We start from the raw sequence: 23,048 nt of genomic DNA on the forward strand, positions 1-23,048 counted from the left end.
TCTAACAACTGTAGATGTTAGATATTAACAGGGTTTTTTTTTTGCTTAATTTATTAAGTTTGTTTTTAAAATTAATCACTGAAATGGAGTTGACAACATCACTCCAAACGATTCCAATTTTCAACAATACGGTTTGTGAAGAAATAATGCATCGGCAAAAAGTTAGGAACATACTGTCTTCTCAATCTTTGAAGGTGCCCTCTAGTTAGCCTAAACAATACTTCTGATTGACGATGCCAATTGATAGTATCATGTTTGTTTAGAAATTTAATATTTGGATAAGATTACCGTTTTCTCTTCTATTCGAAAGATTTTTCGAAGTCCATTGTCTTTAACCTTTGCTCATAACTGTCTCCCTTTTTTTTGTAGCTAAGTTTTGTAGCTTATCGTTGAACCCTTTCGATTAAGTTTATGTCCCTAACAAAATATGGATTCCATACTTGTAAAGCATATTCCAACTGCGGCCGAACGAGAGAGGTATATAACAATTTCGTTTATTTTTCATCTCGATAGAGAATTGCGTGTTTAAGCATACCCAATTTTTGATTCGCCTTGCTTACCATTTTTTCAATATGGTTTTCCCATTTTAAATTGTCCAAAACATAAACACCTAGGTCTCTTTCCAATTTCGTTACTACTAGTTCATGTTGAATTGTATCTTATTCTGTAGTGTCGTATTTTAAACTATTTGCTTTTTTCGGATTATCACGACCAAAATGCATGATTTTACATTTATCTTTATTAAAACTGATTGCCCATTTTTTTAAATGAGATATTAAGATCATACTGTAGAGAGTGGTTTATTTTATTTTTTTCTATAACTGCAATTATTTTTAAATCATCAGTATATTGCCTTGCTTTATTGTTCAAATTTTGTGTTATATCATTTATATAAATTATTAAAAGCAAGGGTCCTAAAACCGATCCTTGTGGTCCCCACTACGAACTGTTTCTCATCCTGATTCAAATAGTTCCAAAACAACTCTCTTTTTTCGATTTAATAGGAAAGCTTTACACCATTGCAACAATTTTCCAACAATTCCAAATGTTTTCAGTTTTAAGAGCAGCCTGGAATGTGGAACTGAATCGAATGCCTTTGAAAAGTCCAAAAAGGCAACATCAACACATTTACTAAAAATTTTCGATTCTTTTATTATATCTATGTTTCAAGAAGGTTTGTCACACAATTTTTTGATTTAACGTTCTGGTATTATTAATTTATTTTTAATTAAATGATTGTCTTTTACAATACTTTCCATTAGTTTACAAGCAACAGAGGTCAATGAAATCGGACGGTAGTTACCTTCATGCAGCCTATCCCCGTTTTTAAAAATTGGTGTAATATTTGCTTTTAACCAGCTTGTAGGCAATGTTCCACTTAAAAATGAGCAGTTAAATATCATACAAAGTGGTTCAGCTAAACTGTCAGCACATTTACTTAAAAACATTGGATGAGTTTTATCAATGTCTGGAGGCTTGTGCACATTTAAATTTAACAATCGTCTTTTTGTATCTTCCTTTTAAAACAATGGGGTTGGGCAAATTTTTTCTGTTATACTTTCACATATTGGCACATTAGTTAGGCTTTCGTTTATAAATACAGAATTGAAAAATCTATTTAATTGATTAACAATAACTTAACTGTCAGTTGATATTACGTTGATTCCAGTAGAAATTGCTCTTCTATGGCCTTTAACTTTTAGTTTACTGTTAATATAAGCATATACTTGTTTTGGATTTTTTTGATTCTGTTGCGTTTTTTTTTTCATATTTTCTGATTGTCATCTTTACAAGTTTTTTGACTGACTTATTTTTTAATTTATATTCTTCTTTCAGAACTAAATTTTCGAAATGAGAAGCTTGGTATCGATACCAAAGATTACGCTTAAGTCGAATTTTGTGTTTCAATTCTTTATTAATCCATAGAGATCTTCTGATTTTAGTTGTTTTTTGAATAAATGAGGGAATGATATCATTGCATCGATTTTCATAAATTTGGAGAAATCTTTTGTAGCACTGATCAACAGCAAGTTAAGTAAACTGATGACTCCAGTTAAATCTGTGGATGTCATAATAAAGCAACCATCTGTTGCGAATCCAACACAGTGTTTCAAGTTTAAAAGAAATTTTTTAGAATATTAATGACTATTTTTCCAAGAACTTTACCTGTGAGTTTTGGTTCAACAATAGTGCTTTCATAATTTTCTACACATTTTTCACTATGATTAATATGTTCCTCCTGGTTTGACTTTTGCTTATTATAAAAGTATGTGTGACAATTTATGAATGAAACAAAATCTTCTTTTATTTTTCTATTAAAAATATATCTTTAAGTTAGTGTGATTTGAGTTGAATGTGATACATCTGTAGTTTCGTTTAACAAAATACTATAAAATTTATTACATTGAAAATGTCCATATTTTATAAATAATTTCTTCTTCGCAGCATTCTATTAATTCTTCATGAATAGCATTACTTATATACGTAGCTTTAGCATGAGTTGTGTTAAGATGATTTTCTAATATCTTGTCGCCAGATTTTATTCGAAATCTTAAAAGTTCTCTAAAGTTCCCTTCATTCATAACGGATGTTTTTGAACTAGAACTAATTAATAATTCTCCATCATCCCTATGCCCTCTTAAAGGAATGTTTTGTCAAGCTAAAAAGTTTATTGACTATGTAATGGGAGTAATTCTTTCTCTATTTTCAATTATTTGCCTTATTCTTTCACTGTCAATCAAGTTAAGAACTTCTTTTTCTGGCTGCTTATAACGGATTAAAAACTCATTAGCTTGTAAAATTGCATTTTTGTGATATTTCGGTGGGATTCTTGATCGCCATCTTTTCCTAGTAGTTTAGCAAATGTATTTAATGGTACAGTGACTAATTTTTTAAAGCTTCAGTATTTCTTAATCCTCAAGTATTAATAACAAGGAAAAGTAGTCAAACTTACAGAATAACCCAGATTTTATTGATGAATATGCTAACCAAGGAAATTTCGTTAAGTGAGATTGGTTTAAGTATCGTTTTAACTTCTTTGCCATTTTTAACATATGTTGAAAAAAGGATAAATAAAATCAGATCCACGCAACTAATTTTTTTTAACTAATCTATGTCATGTATTCTGATTTAAAGACTTTGAGTTTATATAATATCCAATATCCTCAATAACAGTTAAAGGTTCTAAAATATCTTTTTCGATACTGCAAGCAGTGTTTTTTTTATTTTCAGATAAATGAGAAGTGCACGGTATCGGAACAATCAAGTTTTCTGTTTTATTATCCTGTTCTGATGAAATATATTTTTTGTTAAAATATGTAGAAATATTGACTTGTTTTCTTTTTGTAGTAACTGGTTTTTTACCATATCCATTGGCATTGCTCATTTGTTAAAAACTTTGTGTAAAACTTTAAAATAACATTTGACAATCTAAGTATCAATGCATTATGGTTTAAAAACTTATTAACTTAAAAATGAAAAAAGCATGCGAGCGTTTTTATAACAAAAATAACAAAACTAAGTTATGCCGCATAACTTATGTATATGAATTTAGGCATAACTTATGCATATAAAGATCATTGATATATTTTATTACTGGCTTTAAAAAATATATAACATAGTCGCAAGGGGGGGGGGCTACTACCCCTTAGCCCCATCCTTCCTTAAACCCGCCCCTGTTATTACATCTGTGAATGCATCAGAAGTAGGTAAAAAAATTTATAATGTAGAAACTATAATCAGATTGTATTGTTATTTTTCAATGTCTCGAAGCTTACACAACCAGCTACGAAAAGATTTTAAACTGCCAAGTGTAAAAACATTTACAAAAATTACATCTATGACAAAGAAAGTTTCAGATACTGAATTTATTAGTACCATATTTTCAAATTTAGAGGAGAATCATAGAAGTTGTATAGTTTTGGTGGATAAAGTTTATGTAAAGTCTCTTCTTCTTTATCATGGTGAATATCTTTTTTTGGAAAGCAGAAAGTAATCCAGAGTTGTTAGCAAGTGGTGTTTTGGGTATTATGGTTAAATATTTAAAAGGTAGAACATCTTTTTCATGTAAAATGATACCTTTCTATCATTTGGATGCTTCTTTTTTGTTTGAGCAAGAATGCAATGTAATTAATTTAGTTAAGTCTAGCAATGGAAAAATTATTTCAGTTACTTGTGATGGCAAGCCTTTTTTAAATTATTTGAAAGGGTTGAAGGAAAACCATGATTAACAAAATGTGGAATTTTCTACTTTTTGATTATGTTCATTACATTAATATTAGGAATAACTGGATTACAGAAAAAATGCAGGAATTACAATTTGAAAAGGACTAAACTTTGACTGCTAAAGTGGAGTGACCATAAATACATCATTGATTTAGCGAAGATCAGCTAATTAAGTTATCAAGACTAAATTTTGTAGCTATATAAAGTACTCTATACATCAAAAACCCGTTGAAAGCCAAAAAGTATCACATTGTTTAAGAGTATTTTGCAATGAAACTATAGCTGCTCTTAATACTTATTCAAAAGTTATCCACTTTTGCAATATCAATGAAACCATTTGTTTTCTAGAAAAATTACAAAATTTTGGAAAATTGTAAGTGTAAAAGAAATTTATGGTGATGATTGATTTTTTATGGTGATGATCGATTTTTTATGGTGATGATCGATTTTTTATGGTGATGATCGATTTTTTAATTCTCGTAAGAGAGTTATTTATGGAGCATCAGACATAATTTGCAGTACTTACTTGATTTTGGAGATATGGCGTTTAAAATGAGTGGTGAACAAGGTCATAGAATGAAATCTTTAACAAGAGATACAGTTACTTCAATTTGGCGTACATGTTATGGATTCATGGAGATGTGTAAATACTTGCTAAAAAACAGTTCATATTATGTTATGTTTGGAGAGTTTTCAACTGATTTCATTGAAAAAGCATTAAGTAAGTTTAGGTAATGTTCAGGCGGCTCATACTTTATAACAGTTCAAATTGTTGTTGAAAAGTTAAACATTAAGAAAGCTAAACTGTTATTGCAATTTAAAGTTGATGTTTCAGATTATGCTATTTATATCGAGCATTCTTGTCAAAAATGTGGCTATTTTTATAAGTGAAGAATCTCCTAATATCATTAATCAATTACCTGAACTAGAATCATCTTTGTCACTGAGTACAAAAATGGATTTGTTTTGTATTGCAGGTTATGCTACAAGAAAAGATGATGTTAGTGAAAATGATTTGTTAAACTTGTTAAATTTTTGTTAAATTTTTATTTTCAGTTATATGGACGCTGTTCAAAAACAATGGACCGCGGTGGATTGAATATACTTCTCAATTGCTGTGTGCAGTGAGTATTTTTTTGTTTCATTATTTTAGAAATTGAGAAAAACAAAATGTGCAGAAAGTGATTGTGTAATTTTATTATGAATGTCTGATATTTATGCTAATGACACATGGTACAATATTATCAAACATTTTTCTTAAAAACTGTTGTTGCTTTTTTGATCTAAGTCTAATAAGTCACCTGCATTGAAAGTTTTAAAGTTATCAGAAAATATTGAAAGTTTATTATGTACACTTTTTTTTATAACATTATGATGTAATTTTGATGTTCTTTTCTTTTTTTGCCTTCGCATTATTTTAAAGTTTGTTTATTCTTTTGCGATTTAGATTTTAAATAATTACAACTCATTATTCTGAAAAATATTATATTTCACTCTTTTTTCCAAACTGTTTTACTTAAATTTGATAATATTTAATAAACACTGTAAAAGACATTTTGTGCATTATTACAGTGCATTTAAAATTTAGTAAACTAAATAAAAATAATGAAATAGTTCGCTAACTTCTTTAGCCATTTTTAATCTTTTCCGTAACTTTGTCCGCCCCCAGTAAAAAAAAAAAAAGGATTCGCAACGGGAAGGCCTGTAGTAAGTTTTGCCATGTTTATAGATAGTTATTCAAACTATTTATTATTCCTGTTATAAAAATATTTATTTTTTATAACAGGAATATTAAATATATATATATATATATATATATATATATATATATATATATATATATATATATATATATATATATATATATATATATATATATATATATATATATATATATATATATATATATATATATATATATATATATATATATATATATATAAATGTGTGTATTTGGATTTTTTTCCATCGTGAAAATTCGCGGCCAATGGTGAAATCAAAGTAATATAAAACGGCCACAGTCTTATCTACAAAATCGAAAACAATGTGTGACGTATGATTTAACTTGTACGCAGTTAGAAGTTATTAGTTGTGGTGTTCCTTAGGGCTCAATACTTGGTCCTCTGCTGTTTCTCTTATATATTAAAGACATCCACTTATCCTCTAAATTCCTTAATTTTGTTCTTTTTGCTGATGATATTAATTTTTTTTTCGGTGTTTAATTTAAAATTTGTTTTTTCTACTGTAAACATAGAGCTAATAAATCTCAATGACTGGTTTGAAACCAATCAACTATTCGTAAACATTGATAAAACTAAATACATTCTGTTCACAGAACCTTCGAAAACTGATAACATACCCCTGAAACTTTCTGATTTATTTATAAACAACATTCAACAACAGAATCAAGTAGCACGTGTAAACGAAGAGCGCAGATATATTTGACTTTTATATATTTTTAATTATTGTTATGGAGAATGAAAAAGTAATTACTATGGGAATGCTAAGAGAATTGATGCCAATTCAATCTGACACAATTTTAAAGTGCTTTAAAGAAACTTTCAGATGCTTACAAAAAAAAATTGATTGCTTAGAAAGATATGTTGAAGATCTTAAACGTGGGCTAAATTTTAACGGTGATCAACTTGAGACAAAGATTTTTTTATAACATTATTGATGTATATTTTGATGTTTTATTCTTTTTTTGTCTTCACATTAATTTAAAGTTTGTTTATTCTTTTGCGATTTAGATTTTAAATAACTACAACTCATTATTCTGAGCAAAGTTGATAAAAAAATGGACGAAATTAAAACTTCGTTAATTGGAATAAAATCTTTTCAAGGAAAATTAGTAAGCGAATCGACCGAGAATAAAAGAAAAACAGTCGACTTGGAAGTTTGAAATCGCCAAAACAATTTGCGAATTCTGGGTGTTGAAGAGTGACCGAATGAGACATGCGAGGAAAATTAAAAAAAAAACTAAAAACGCCTATTAAAGAGGATCTTCAAATAAATGAACCAATAACCATAAAAAGAGCCAATCGGTTTGGAAAGTTTGAAAAAAAGTCGAGGACAATTATTTGCAAATTATTAAATTGGCAGGAAAAAAGAAAACATTCAGGCTAGGGCAAGAAATCTTAAGGGGAAAAATATTTTCATTATTGAAGACTTTAGTGAAGATCCGCAAACAATTATTCGCACAACCAAAAATGCATCGAAGTCAAGGAAAATATGCGAAGGTAGTATACAACCGCCTGATCGTAAGAAAAATGTCGAGTATAAGCAATGCGACGTCAAACAAAGATAAGTGAAAACAAATTTATTTTTATTGTTTTTATTTTTTATATTACTTATTGACTTTGATTAAAAATTATTAAACGATCTAATAAGAAATGAGTTCAACTAACAAGACTAATATAACAATTAATATTAAAAACTTAGAGTCTCCCGTTTTAAACTTTTTGAGAACTAACAAAAATGAATATACTGTTTTGACTGAAATAAATATTAGTTGCCTCGATAACTCATACTATAAACCTGACGAGTTTTATTGAGAAAAAAACAATAAAGATTTTAGTGTCCTAAGTATAAACATAAGATCAATGAATGAAAACTTTGAGGCTTTTAAACATTTTTATTACTCTAAAAATATTTTTTTGATGTTATATGTATCTCAGAAACTTGAAAAGATGCAAAAATGCCTTTGTCAGAAAATTCTTTGTACAATTTATCATCTTAAAAAATAATAAGTCAACCACGTGTTGGAAGCATGGGAGGCGGCGTTGCAATCTATATTTTTGACAAAATTGTATTTAAAGCAAAAAACACTTTTTTGTAAAGTAAACAAACATATTGAAACTTTGCGTATTGAAATTTAACTTTCATAATAGCCTTAGGACAATTATATCGCAAATGAGCATTCAGAATTAGCATACTTTTTTCGCTGGTTAAACTTAGATGCTATGTGTTATGAAAAGTTTGTAAATACAAAAAACTTTTTTAATTTATTACTTGAATTCAACATTATATCTACCATATTTAAGCCAAGACATAGTACAAAAACTACTTCGTCCTTAATTGATAATATTTTAACTAATAATTTTTTAGATACTCATTTCGAATCTGGTATTTTTATTTCAATTTTCTCTGATCATTTTCCTATCTATCACATTGCGCACGAAGTTTTATCTAACAACGGCAATAAAAAAGTATTTGTTACTAAAAGAAATCTTTGTTTTAAAAGCCTAGATAAACTTAAAAAGAAGTTGTACGAAGAGCGATGGGAAGATGTCTATTCCTCTGCAGACCTTAATAGCGCGATTGACAATTTTTGAATACTTTTCAAAATGTTTTTGACAATGTCTGTCCAAAATTAACAACTGAAATAAAAAACAAACAACTTAAAAACCCATGGATGACAAATAATTTGATAAAATCATCAAAAAGAAAACAAAAGCTTTATATACAATTTCTAAAAGGAAATTGAAGAAAATCTAAAAAGGAAATTGAAGAAAATGCGTACAAATCACATAAAAGGTTTTATCAAAATAACTTAAAAACAAGCTAAAATAAAGTACTATTCTAACCAGCTGGATAAAAACAAGTTTGATACCAAGAAAACTTGGTCTATTATAAATGAAGTAACTGAAAGAGAGAAAAAGAAACTCTCTTGCTTACCCAAAAAAGTAATTATTTACAACAAAACTATAAAAAGTGAAAAAAATATATGTCAAGAATTTAGCAAATATTTTGTTAATGTAGGCGCCTCTCTTGCATCTAATATTGTTCAGTCGACTAAAGTGTTTGATGAATACTTTGGAGAGAAACCTGCGACTAGCATATCTAATGAAAAAATAGATAAGCATGAGTTTAACAAAGCACTATTTTAACTAAAGCGTAACAAGTCATGTGGATGTGACGACATTACTAGTAATGTCGTCTATGTACTATGTACTCTTACTAGTAATGCTATCTATGTTATGGGTAGTATAAGTAAACCATTATTTTATTTAATAGCATTTTATTTGAGAAGAGTATATTTTCTGGCAAATTAAAATTAGCCAAAATTCACCCAGTTTTTAAAAATGGTGATTGTTCTTCTGTTTCCAATTACCGTCCTTTATCACTACTCCCTGCCTTTTCAAAAAATTTTGAAAGGGTAATTTTTAATAAAATTTATAATTACATGACATTAGATACGCTTTTATACAAAAATCAATTTGGATTTCAGAGATACTGCTCTACTGAACACGCTATTATAGAACTTTCCAATAAAATATCTATGTTCTTTGATAAAGAAAACAAGTACTTGGAGTATTTATCGATCTCTCTAAGGCATTCGATACTGTTTATCATGGAATTTTGCTTTCAAAGTTAAAGCATTACGGCATTAAAGGCCTAACATATAAGTGGATTAAAAATCCTACGCTAATATTATTTGGGCTAACACACACAAAACTAAAGTAATAAGATTACAAAGCCAACAAAACCACGCATGTTAAGCAGTTAACTATTTAAAAAGATTAGAAAACCCTTCCCCTGTAATGAAGTACATGAATGTGTTAAATATATCAAAACTTAATTCGCTTCAAATGTTATTATTTATGTATAAATATAAGAATAACTTGCTACTAAAAGTATTTTCTGATATTTTTACATCGGCGTTCTCACAAAAATACATTCTTCGGTCAAATAGCAACCATAACTATCACAGAGTAAAATCGCAAGTGTCAAAATTCTCAATTATTAACCAAGGTCCATCATTATGGAAATAATTAAAAAATAATAATATAAAAGATTTGAAAAGCACTTCCTCTTTTAAAAGACAAATGAAATTGCATCTCCTTAACTTCTGATACATGTGTAAGTATGTTTATATATATGTGTGTGTGTGTGTGTGTGTGTGTGTGTGTGTGTGTGTGTGTGTGTGTGTGTGTGTGTGTGTGTATGTGTGTGTGTGTGTGTGTGTGTGTGTGTAAGTATGTTTCTATATGTGTTTGTGTATGTGCATGTGTGCATATATATATGAGGATGTACATATGAGTTTTTATTCTTCACCTAGTATTTTTCAGAAAAAATATTTTATTGTAAATTTACTAAAGCCATGTTGACTTTAAATATTATTGTATGGGGCTCTATGAAAAGATTGCGGTGACACCAGTCATCCGTATCTTCTTTAGGCCCCTGTCTGTTTTATATATATTCTTTGTGTAACATAACAGTTTCTTTGTAATTTTATTATTTTATTTTTATATAAACAGCGAAGAAAAAAAACAAAAAACATTAAAGTAAAAAGATTTCATTCAATGAAAATCCTAGGTATAATATTTGACGATCACTTAAATTGGAAAAATTTTATCCAACTAGTGGAAAACAACATTTCAAAATCTCTTGGAATCCTTTTCAAAACGAAGCACCTTTTAAATATAATGTGCTTAAAAAGCTTGTATTTTTCATTTATTCATAGCCACATTAGTTATTGCAATATAGCGTGGGCAAGTAATTGTTCATCTTTTTTTTTAAAAATTTATGGGAAACAAAAACAAGCGAGCCAGTCAATTTTGAATGCAGGTAGATATGCATGCGCCGTGCATTTTCTTAAAAAAATTTATGTTTTAAAGATTTATGAATAAAACATCTATCAAAGTCTGATATTTATGTTTAAAATTCAAAACAACATGCTCCCAACGTATTCCAGCCTCATTTCTTATTAATTAATATCACAAATACTCTACAAGACGTTCCATTGGCAATTCTCTTATCCCTACAACATCCCCTAAAAAATCGCACTTCTCAATTACATATCGAGGATCACGTTTGTGGAACTTTATCCTGAATAAGACATGAAAAGTATAACTTCAATTGAGCTATTTAAAAGAACAGTTAAACGGTATTTATTAAATTTAAATAATAACATTTTTTGTGTTTTTAAAAACACTTATATATTGGTTTGTTAACGCGTATATATGCATCTCATAACTTATGTATATTTTATGAACTGTAATATGTTATAATCTAAATATTAATACGGTAATGAATAGTGCGCATAGTTACGCCTAACGTTTCCCCTATTGTTCGTATTGTTATTTACGGTTCTGTATTCTGTAAAATACACTATTTCTTAGTTTTTAAGTAGTTTCTAGACTTTTTTATGCGCGGTTACATTTTCCATGCGGTCTTTCAAGTTAAGTCAGCTTGCGAATTTGAGATGATGTACTTTTATTCTCAAGAAGAGTTGATGTTGTTCATTGTTTAAAACAAAAATTTAAATAATCGTTTGTTTGTTGTTGGTTGTTTTTATTATTCTAATTTTTATAGCCTGTTTTCATTTTTTAGAAGAAGTTAGAAATAAAATGTCTGGTAAAATAGTTTTTTTAGTACAATCTAAACATGAATGCTTTAATTTATCTAATCTTCTAAATATGAATACTGTAATTCAATAGTGTTAGTGGCGTTTCACTTTCTTTTTTAATAAAGAACTTTCTAGGCTTTTCTAAAAGCGTTTCTTTACTCCACGCGGTCTTTCAAGCAAGGTCTTCCAGCCGATTAGAGCTGATAAATTTTTAGTTTCAAGTGGAACTGATGTTGTTCATTGTTTAAAAACTAAAATTTGTTTGTTGTTCGTTGTTTTTATTTTTCTGTTTTTTTTTTAGAAGAAGTTAAAACTAAAATGTGTGGTAAAAAAAATTTTTTTAGTACAATGTTTCTTTTTTAGTAAAGTGTTTCAGTTTTGTCTTTAGTCTTTTTAGATCATTTTAAGCAAGTATTATCTTTTTAGATCATTTTAAGCAAGTATTGTTTCATTTTTTTAGAGCAGTTAGAAGGAGCTAAAGGTCTTTTTAGTAAGTATATAGTGTATAGTAGTTTATTTATAGTTTATATTAGTAACATAGTTATATTAGTTTATTTATAGTTTATATTAGTTTATATAGTATATAGTAACTTATTTATAGTTTATATTAGTTCAAGTTTATTTATCGTTTGTATTAGTAAGTTTATTTATAGATTATAGGTTAGGATTAATGAGAATACTAATATTTTTTTAGACAGGCTAGCTGACAGCGACTTAAGTAAGTTTTATCATTTAGATTTTATTTGAGTACAAATGTAGCATTAGCAGTTTTATTGTATATAATTTTATCTCAATTTTTATTTTTAGACAGACAGGTAGAACTCAGTAAGGACTTAGATTTTGTAGATTTAAAAACTTCTTTTGAATATTCTTTTAAAGCATTGAATATGTTTTAAATATTTTAATAAATTTTGTCATTCAGGTGTGGTAGCATCATCGGTTGGTGCAAATATTAATGTCTTTTATTTTATTTTACAGCAAATAGTAATGTTTTTTAATTTATTTTAAAAAGAATCAATAAATATTGTTTATTTAAACATAATCATCAGGATAAAATAGATAAGATAGATAAAATAGCTTTTTTATTTATTATTTTTTTATTTAGTTATAACTTCAGTTGCACCAGCCACAACAGGTAACTTCGTACATTTATTTTAATATACTTGAATTACATTTGTTACTTAACTTTTCAAGCAATAAATATTGTTTATTTCAACATTATCGTCAAGATTATATAAATAAACTTTTTATTTGATAATTTATTTTAGTTGCTTCTGGATCAACTTTAAATAATGGTAACTCAATAATTCATATTTTATTATAGATAAATGTAGATAAAAAAATGTAAGTTGGAAATTTTTGTAGATTTAAAAGCAGTAAGCTTTTTTCTAAAGGTTTTTTCTATTTTTGGATTAAATCCACTATCACTACATTTGTTCTATGTTTATATAATGTACTTTAATAATTTTTGTCATTTGAAAAAAAATATATCAATGTTAAAATACACCAGGTTGTCGAAAATAGTTATAGTTTAATGATAATGTTGTAGACTGTTAGAGCAGATTATAATTCTTTGATCTATTTAATCTATTTAAAAACCTACTACCAAAGGGAAATTTTACTATCAGTTGTTTGTTTGTTTTTCTGTTTAGTTGACAACAATGAAGAGAGAGGTAGTATGTTTAAAAGGATTTTTATTTTTTTATAAAGTAACTAAAATGTTTTTTAAAATATTGTTGTTGACTTAAAAGTAAAACAGTAGGTTTTTATATTTTTATACAATAAGCCCAAGAACTTCCCGGTGGGAAGTAAGCTAACGACTAGCGAGCGACTAGCTAGCTTTATAGCGATTTTCTAGCGAATTTTCGTTTCTTATTTTATTCTTTCGTAATGTCTTTAACATCTTCAAAAATTCGATTTTTAGTGTTGGATCTATTATAATTATGAAAATAATTGAACTTTAAACATGTCGATTTTGTAACGATATGTCGCTAGCTACATATCGCAGTTTTTAAGAAAGCGATTTTATTACGAAAAGACGCTAGCTACATATCGTATTGGTGTAGCTGGTTACTAGATAGCGATAAATCAATAGCTATTCGATTGTTACGTATCGCAGCTTTTAAGCTATCGATTTAATAACGATTTATCGCTAGTTACATATCGTAGCTTTGTAGCTAGCTACATGATAGCCACAACTCGATAGCTAGTTGATAGCTTCATATCGCAGTTTTTAAGGAAGCGATTTTATTACGAAAAGACGCTAGCTACATATCGTACTGGTGTAGCTGGTTACTAGATAGCGATAAATCAATAGTTATTCGATTGTTACGTATCGCAGCTTTTAAGCTATCGATTTAATAACGATTTATCGCTAGTTACATATCGTAGCTTTGTAGCTAGCTACATGATAGCCACAACTCGATAGCTAGTTGATAGCTTCATATCGCAGTTTTTAAGAAAGCGATTTTATTACGAAAAGACGCTAGCTACATATCGTATTGGTGTAGCTGGTTAATAGATAGCGATAAATCATTAGCTATTCGATTGTTCCTTATCGCAGCTTTTAAGCTTTCGATTTAATATTGATTTATCGCTAGTTACATATCGTAGCTTTGTAGCTAGCTACATGATATCCACAACTCGATAGCTATTTGATAGCTTCATATCGCAGTTTTTAAGAAAGCGATTTTATTACGAAAAGACGCTAGCTACATATCGTATTGGTGTAGCTGGTTACTAGATAGCGATAAATCAATAGCTATTCGATTGTTAGGTATCGCAGCTTTTAAGCTATCGATTTAATAACGATTTATCGCTAGCTACATATCGTATTTGTGTAGCTAGCTACATGATAGCCGCAAATCGATAGCTAGTTGATAGCTTCATATCGCAGTTTTTAAGAAAGCGATTGTATTAAGATATGACGCTAGCTACATATCGCATTTGTCTAGCTGGCTACTAGATAGCCAGAAATAGATTGCTAGTTGATAACTAAATATCGTAGCTTTTGTTCAGCGACTTTATTACGATATCGAGATATATCTCAAAAACTACATATCGCCCCAATATTAACCTATAGTTAATATAGACACGATATCTATATATTACCTATAGTTAATATAGACACGATATCTAGTATATGAGATATCGTAATAAAGTCCCTGGAAATAAGCTGTGACATATACGCAACACCATGGTGTTCCGTAATGCAGAATACTAAATTTAGTAACTGCGATATGTAGCTATCAACTAGCTATTGATTTGTGGCTATCTTGTAGCCAGCTACACAAATTGCTTTTAATCAGTAATTGGTCAGTTTTACGTGAATAAAAACTTTAGGAGCTTTGGTTATATTTTTGTTTACGTAAAGGTAAGCAGTATACTTAGTAATTGGTCAATTTTACTTTAATAAAAACTTGATAAAAATTGCTCATTTTTATTCACCCGGCTTTTAAGTTAACTGTTTTAATACAGTTGTAGTTTCGGCGCACTGTTCCAGACTTGTGGAAAAAGATGTTGGTAAGATAGATAAGCTCAGTCAGTTTACTACTGACAATTGATTTTTGTTTATTTTATGTCATTAGAAACAGCACAAAATTCTTTATAATAAAGAACTAAAATAATTTTTAAATATTTTTGTTTAAAACCTAATGTAATCAAAGTTAAAAGATTTTCATAAGTGTGGCGCTACTGCAGTTTTTCCCACCCACCCCTTTTTTTTTTTTTATAATTGATTATGATAGAGAATTTTATGCTGATTCAGAAAAATATAAAAACGTAGACCTGAAAATCAACGGAAAGTGCTCAAATTGAAGTCAAAGTTGTAAAAAATCCCATTAAAAACCCTAATATTCGCCATTTTTTTTCAAAACGCTTTCATTTTTAACGAAAATTAATTACCATTCCATAAGTGTTTCCCTTGCTATTCAGTTTTAACCCATTTTACTCTATATCTCATAGGATATTTATGATGTTGTGTATATATATATATATATATATATATATATACAATTTATGAGATATATATATATATATATATATATAAATAAGATCTTTTTTATATATATAATATCATAAATATCATATCAGTACTAAATTTATATATATATATATATATATATATATATATATATATATATATATATATATATATATATATATATATATATATATATATGTATATATATATATATGTGTGTGTGTGTGTGTGTGTGTAGTCTATTCTTTTGATATTGCTTTACATATATGTAAAGCATTATCAAATATAAAAATTACATTTTTAGTTCATCAGGTCGTTAAGAACAGCTCGTCGAAAAAGTTTTGAAAATGCTAGAGCATCTTTAATTGAAGATGCTAACATTGAAGCAGTTGAAAATAAAATAATTGATGATTATGAATGTGATGCAAGTTGTAATAATGATATTTCATTTGAGTCTAGCGACGTAATTAGTTCAGATGAGTCATCTGATAAGGACAATGACATTAGCATGACATCAAAAATCTACGACATAAATCAAAAGCTTTTGGACTTTTATTTAAGATATAATCTGACTAGAAATGCTATGGAAGCTCTTTTAAAGTTATTAAACATCAATTATGATAAAACTTTGCCATTATCTGTTACTACACTTAAAGCTAAGTCAATAACCTACAACCAGTCTAAAAATTGGGTAAAAAGAATTGAAAAAAAAAATTTGATGTCATATATTGGCATGAAAGACAATTTATTGTATTGCATGGACCATTGTAATTTACAATTAAGTTTAAAAAATAAAGATGGCAACAGTGGCATAGTAAAGTTACGACTGTTTTTTAATTTAGATGGTTTGCCTGTTTTTAAATCTTCTAAATTATCATTTTGGCCAATTCTAATGTCATTTAGGGATTATAATCATATTGGTGCACTTCCTGTAGCATTGCACTGTGGTGTAGAAAAACCAAATTTGAATTTTTATCTTAAACAACTGGTTGATGAATTGCAAATTTTAAGTGTTCCTTTTGATTTGAAAGGACAACAAATGGTTATTTCTGATGTTGATTTTATCTGCGATACCCCTGCACGTTCATTTGCTCAAAATATTTTTAATCACAATGCATACTACGGATGTGGGTACTGTAATATCAAAGGTGAGTATTGTTACAATCGTATTATTTTTACAGATCAGAATTGTACACCACGTTCTGATGAAAGTTACAAAAGTATATCAGAAAATAATCAGCATGGCCCTTCACCTCTTTTGAATATTCCTCAATTAAGTGGACTGCAATCGTAATGTCCTCCAGAATATATGCATCTGGTACTCCAAGGTGTGGTGAAAAAGTTATGCACATATTATTTCACTAAAGTACCTTTTCTGCATTTATCTTGTAGACTTTCACAACATTTACTGAGTAAATTATCCGCTGAAATCGATGATATAAGGAAGTATTTACCATCAGAATTCCACAGAAAACTTAGTTCTTTGGTTAATTTTAAAAACTGGAAAGCCTCTGAATTTCGACAGTTTGTTTTATATCTTGGACCATTTCTCGGTATTATGACCATTTTATTATGTTGCACTTCAGCATGTATGTTTTGGCTTCTGATGAATATGTTGCTTATCATGTTATTGCATCTGAGTGTGTTAAAAAATTTGTTGAATTTATGCCTATATTATTTAGCAAAAGATCTATGGTCTATAATGTGCATGTGTTAATTCATCTAGCTTTTTTTGTAGTAAAATATGGACCTTTGGACTCATTTTCTGCATTTCAATTCGAAAATATGTTGGGTTTATTAAAAAGACGAATTAAAACAGGTAGAAATATTTTTCAACACGCAATTGTTTGCTTAAATGATCTTCGATCAGTAACTAATAATCACTTGAACACTGTAAAGATTTCTACTGATCTGCCGGATTGTGCTTTTGTTATTGATGATGGTTCCATTGTTTTATGCACTAGTACAAGTCTTGACTGTTTACATATATCTGGAATTCTTTTATCTTATGTGAAGCCACTTTATACATTTCCGTACTCATCAAAAGTCCTTAGAATTGGATATTATCAGAAAAGTCGCACACATGCTTATAATGTTAGACCCATTCGAAAATGTATCATGATTATTTGTAGGGAAAACTACTTTCTAATTATCCCATTGGTCTGCAAATTAAACTAAAGTTTTAAAGTTGCTATGGGTTATAATTTTAATTTATTTACAGAACTTGATTAGTTTTTTTTTAATTTTTTAAAAAATTTTGTGTTGATTTAAAAATATATCAATTCATTTGAAGTCTTTATACTATTTTAACTGTGTATTTTCTAAATAATAAATGTATAATTTTTATGTTACATTTTGCAAATGTTTTATTTCAGATGAATTATATTGTATATTTGTATTGTGACAGTGAAGTTCTGGAATTAAAAAACTGTGACATAATAATGTCAGAGAAACTAAAAAATTGGTCTATGGATGATTGGAGATATCGTGGTCAAACATTAACGGAAGATGACCTTCAAATAAAGGCAATGCATAAGGATGGTATAAATGCGGCATGCATATTACAGATAAGTATTTTATACCCTGTTGGAATTAAAAAATAAAAAGTGTTTCAGTAGTAACATTTTTTAAAAGTAAATTAATCTTACAAAATTGTATTTTTTATTTATTTTATACGTTTCAGTTGGAATTGATACGAAATTGCTTATTCAAAAAATTCAAAAACTTGTAGTAAACAAAAATTTTACTCCTAAAAACGGACTCCTTAGACTTATTGATCGTGTGGGTCAAACCAAAAGGCAGAGCATTCCACCATTGAATGTGAGTGTTTTTAAACCAATTTAAGAAATTATTTATATTGTAATCAATATACTAAGTATTGCAGAAAATGTGTTGAATATTTAATTTAGGTACTTTAATTTTTATGATCTAAATTTATTTTGATTTCTGGTGGGCTTTCTTGATAATATAGATTTTTGTATACGTTTATTGTACATATAAAACTATGATTGTACAAATACTAAAAAAGTTATTTGTTTTGTAGCATATTCTCACTGCAGAATCAGAAGTAGAATTGAATTTAATACATCAAAAAAACAAGAGAACTCCTACAAATCTACAAAACGGAAAGAGAAAAGAAAAAGCCTTTCTGAAGAACCGTCTTTACCATCATGGCCGTTGTGGGAGCCACCAAAGCTCCCCAATTCCAATTCAGTATACATTTTTAACAATTTTTTATCCCATTTGTGAAAATAAGAATTTTGATTTGGTTTCATTTGAATGGTTTGTTTGTTGTTTTTTTAGTTACCATTTTTAAATGAAAGAATCAGTATAAAATAATTAGAATATAGTGATAGAGTTTTTATATCATTTAAGAGTATTTATAATCATTGTTAATCTTGTTTTAGAACCTTCTGTCTGTCTCTGCCTCAATGGATCAAGTAGATGACTCGCCAGTTACACAGACAGTGTCTCCATCAGAGTTGCAGTCTGTTTCACAAATTCAACCACTATTGCATTCATCTTCTTCCTTTTCTTTGCCATCTCAAAAAAATGGGATAGACCAAATATATAACTTTATTCTGAAAGCAAACGTTGAACCCAATACTGTTGAAGGCATTCAATTTATAGTGAATGCCATGTACAGAAAAGTTTGTGGGTTGGAAACCGAAATGCGTACCATACGTTCACTTTTAGACACTAACCATGGTAATAATGAAAATATAAATATAGATTATTTACCAGCAAATTCAGTTGAAGAGTTTGATTCACTAGAAAAAAAAATAATTCACTCTAATGATAAAGATATCATTTGCAGAAAGATGAAGCAAATTGGTGGGAAAAATGTAAGTGACTTTTTAAAAAATGCTTTAAAAACTTGCATAACAGACAAGCTATGTTGCAGCATCAATCGAACTGGTGCAGATAAAAAGCGTAGGTTTATAGGACCAGTCGAAAGTTTGATTTTTGATGCAGCTTACTGTTTATTTCCAACTGCCACTGAATCCAGTATGACTACCTTAATTGCGAAACACTTGAAAAAATCTAAAGATCGATATTTTGCAACAAGAAAGAGAAATTCTTCTTTAACAAATGATTTAAACAGTCCTGTTAGAAAAATTCGAAAATTAAACACTGACTCGTGTAGTGATTCCAGTTAAATTATTTTTTAAATTTGTTTTATTATTTATTCATCTTTTTTTTTTTTTAGTTATTTTATTCTTCATATATATTTTTAAATAACTTTTAATATTATTAATTTAATTTAAGCAAAATCATTTAGTTGTTAATGGCTTTTTTTATTTTTTAAAAATAATTCATACATTTTCTTTTAACATTTTATAATGACTTTAACATTTATAATTTTTTTTTGAAACCAGTTTTAACATTTTGTATTTAATTTGTTATAAATGCAATCTTATTTCAATGGTTATAATTCATTCCCCTGAAAAATATAGCATGCGATTTTTTCAGGAATATCTTCTAGCCTAACCGATATTTTCTAGCCTAGAAGTGTAGTTATTGTTACGAGTTTTCACTAGCTATTCTCTACCTTAATTAGCTAGCGGGTCGCTAGCTTATTTAGCTAGCGATTCGCTAGCTTATCAAGCTAGCGATCCTCGTGGCCAAATCGCTGTCTTTTTCGTAACGACTTGTCGCTAGCTAGTCGCAATTTTTTGTAGCAAGCGATCCTCGTGGCCAAATCGCTATCTTTATCGTAACGACTTGTAGCTAGCGATCCGCTAGCTTAAAAAGCTATCGATCCTCGAGGCCAAATCGCTGTCTTAATCGTTACGAATATCGCTAGCCATTCGCTAGCCGATTTCCCACCGGGTTATATTTCTTGGGCTTAACTAAGGTAATACTTAAAATTATATTGTCAGTAATAGGGAAGAAATTTAAAATTCTCAGTAAGACAGCTTCTTATTATTTTACCTCAAGTTAGTTTAATTAAAATTTATTTTCTTTAGTTGATCAAGAGAGAGCTAATAAAGGTATTAGTTACATTAGTTTAGTGATTTTATTTTTAAAAAGTTAAGTAGATATTTTAACGTCTATACATTTAAGTGCTTTTATTGTTTAGACACAGAATTGAAGACTGAAATAAGTCAGTGTTTTTGCTATTAAAATAATTGTTAATAGGAAATTGTTTATTTGTACTGTAACTGGAATTTTAAAGCTTCAAGTACTAAAACTTTATTTTCTTTTTTCTTTTAGGAGAGTTGGAATAAAAACTAAGTAAAAATTATGTGATTAGTATCGTTAAATAAAGCATTTATATCTGTACCTCAGTAGTCCAAGTCAGTTGTCACATTTTAGAAATTGTCCAGGAGAGAGTAAATAGTAAAATAATTAGTCTTTATTGGCTTTTTTATTCTTGATGGTTAAATTTGTGTTTATATTTTATTTGTCTTATTTGGAATTTGTCTTGAGGCACATAAAATATTTTTGACAAAAATAAAAAGTTAAATAAAAAAAGTGAAAAGTCATTTTTGAACTACAGACGTTTTTCCTTTGAACATTGTGGGGACACCAGACCCTTTATATTGACCAAACTTTGTTTCACATTGTTGCAGGAAAACAGTCTTTATACCTATGTAGATACTGAAAAAATTAAAAAGGTCTCATACATAACTCATTTTCACAAAAAACTGGATAACCAACCTTTGTCTTCTGAGGTACAGATAATAAAATTTAAAGTTTTTTTTAGTTTTGGTTTAGTTTATAGTTAATTTTAGTTTAGTTTTAATTAGTTTTAGCTTCAGTTATCTTTTATCTTACTTTAGACAACTTCATGGAAGAAATGAGGGGAATAGGTAAAAAAAATTATAGTTAAATATTTATTTATATGTAAATATAATTCTATCAATTATTCTGAGGTATATTTTTTGTCTTTAGTGTCTGGTAGAGGCATAACTGGTAGGGCTGTGTTTTAAATTTTATATATTTTTTACGGAGAAATATGTGCAATAGGTGAAAGAATCATTTAATATAAATATGACATTTTTAAACTATGGATGGTATGGATGAGCCATCCTTCAAATGGAGGGCTCATCCATACCGGGGTGTTGGGAGACACCAAAGAAAAAACAGCAACCAAAAGGTTGTAAATGTCTTCTATCAGTGAAGATATTTATAACTTTTTTGTTGCCGTTTTTTCTTCGGTGACTTTTTTTTCTTTTTTTTAATTTTGTAATTTTTTTTTTAATTTGTAATTTTTTATAATATATTATTGTTTGTATTTGGTTTGTTTTTGTCTTTTTTAATTGAAATTTTATTTGTTTTTCACCAATTAAACTTAAATATAGTTAAATTGATTCACTACCCAATCATCATAATAGGATGCTACATTCTATTTGTTAAAAATAATTAATTGGTAGTTTAATTTATTGAAAACACTGCTTTTAAAATTACTATAAGCCAAGACTATTTAGCTATATAAATGCAATTTATTTATATCTATTTGATTTTTTATCTTTAATGTTTTTAATTTGGCTCCTTGAAGCAATTTTTTTTTTTCTTTTTATTTAAAATATTTTAAATCTATTGTAATGTCTTTTAAATATAACTAAAGTTTACTAAAAGCCAACGTGAAATAACTTCATAAAACAACACCGACAAGTTGCATCATGACAGCAGTTTAAGTATGACAACAGGCTACCAAAAAGCAGGTAAATTGAATTCCAGTTGTTTTTTTTGTTTTGTTTTGATTTTCTTTTATGTCTACTTATCTGTTGCAATTTTTATTTTAGGTTTGTCATATGACGCATTAATGCAATATAAAAGATCAAAGTTTACATATTTTTTACAATTTGTAATACACATTAGGGTAGAGCGATTTTGAAAATTTTTGAAATTTGATTTGCCTAAGCAGCAAATCAATATCTTTTGGTGAAAAAAGAACCTTACCTTTTTTTTTTAGTTTAGATGAGTTCTTGAGGTTGCTCTTCGGATTCTAAATTTTTGATGGGTCCTAATATTGTTTAAATTTTTTTTTCTAAACTATATCAACTTGATACTTAAAAGAAGCAAAATAATATACTGATTTTGAAAATAATATTTGTTTTTATTAAAAAATTAAAATTAAAAAAGTAGAGTTGTTTTTTTCATCAAAAACTCCCGTCCTCAACAAAACGGGGGTTTTAAGGTATATTTTTGCAAGTATTTTTCACTAAAAAATTTTTCTAATAAAATTATTATTTATGAAACAAGCATTTTTTCTGCTTTTTTTGAGTCCAAGGTTGATATGGTTTAGAAAAAAAAAATTCAAAAATATTAGGACCTGTCAAGAATTTAAATTCCAAAAAGGACCCTCAAGATCTCATCAAAATCAAAAAATATTTTTTTACTTTTATCTTATAATTAATAGACATTGATTCGTGTCTCAGTAATATTGGTTTTTAAACTCTTTTTTTTTTTGCTATGAAAATCGCTCCACCCTAATACACATGTTTGATTGTAAATCGACTTTTTTTTGTTTGAAACGTATTT

General features: G+C 28.1%; 1 protein-coding gene and 1 long non-coding RNA gene across 3 annotated transcripts; both read left to right on the forward strand.

Moving 5' to 3' along the window:
* Positions 1-15,024: 15,024 nt before the first annotated feature.
* LOC136083739 (uncharacterized) lies at positions 15,025-19,730 on the forward strand. 2 transcript variants are annotated; one of them, XM_065803382.1, is made up of 6 exons: positions 15,029-15,097; positions 15,862-17,754; positions 17,933-18,124; positions 18,234-18,377; positions 18,601-18,770; positions 18,965-19,340. In XM_065803382.1, the coding sequence occupies exons 1-2, from the start codon at positions 15,092-15,094 to the stop codon at positions 16,849-16,851; spliced, it is 996 nt and encodes a 331-aa protein (XP_065659454.1). In that variant the 5' UTR covers positions 15,029-15,091; the 3' UTR covers positions 16,852-17,754; positions 17,933-18,124; positions 18,234-18,377; positions 18,601-18,770; positions 18,965-19,340. The 2 variants fall into 2 exon arrangements, with proteins under 2 accessions (XP_065659455.1, XP_065659454.1); XM_065803383.1 differs by having other exon boundaries at positions 15,025-15,097; positions 15,862-18,124; positions 18,601-18,839; positions 18,965-19,730.
* A 934-nt stretch (positions 19,731-20,664) lies between these two features.
* On the forward strand, positions 20,665-22,449 carry LOC136084277 (uncharacterized). Its single transcript, XR_010640447.1, has 3 exons — positions 20,665-21,373; positions 21,456-22,228; positions 22,310-22,449. It is a non-coding gene; the product is annotated as an uncharacterized LOC136084277 (long non-coding RNA).
* Positions 22,450-23,048: the final 599 nt, after the last annotated feature.

This window comes from Hydra vulgaris, chromosome 08 (assembly GCF_038396675.1).
Source record: "Hydra vulgaris chromosome 08, alternate assembly HydraT2T_AEP".
Taxonomy (NCBI): Eukaryota; Metazoa; Cnidaria; class Hydrozoa; order Anthoathecata; family Hydridae; genus Hydra; species Hydra vulgaris.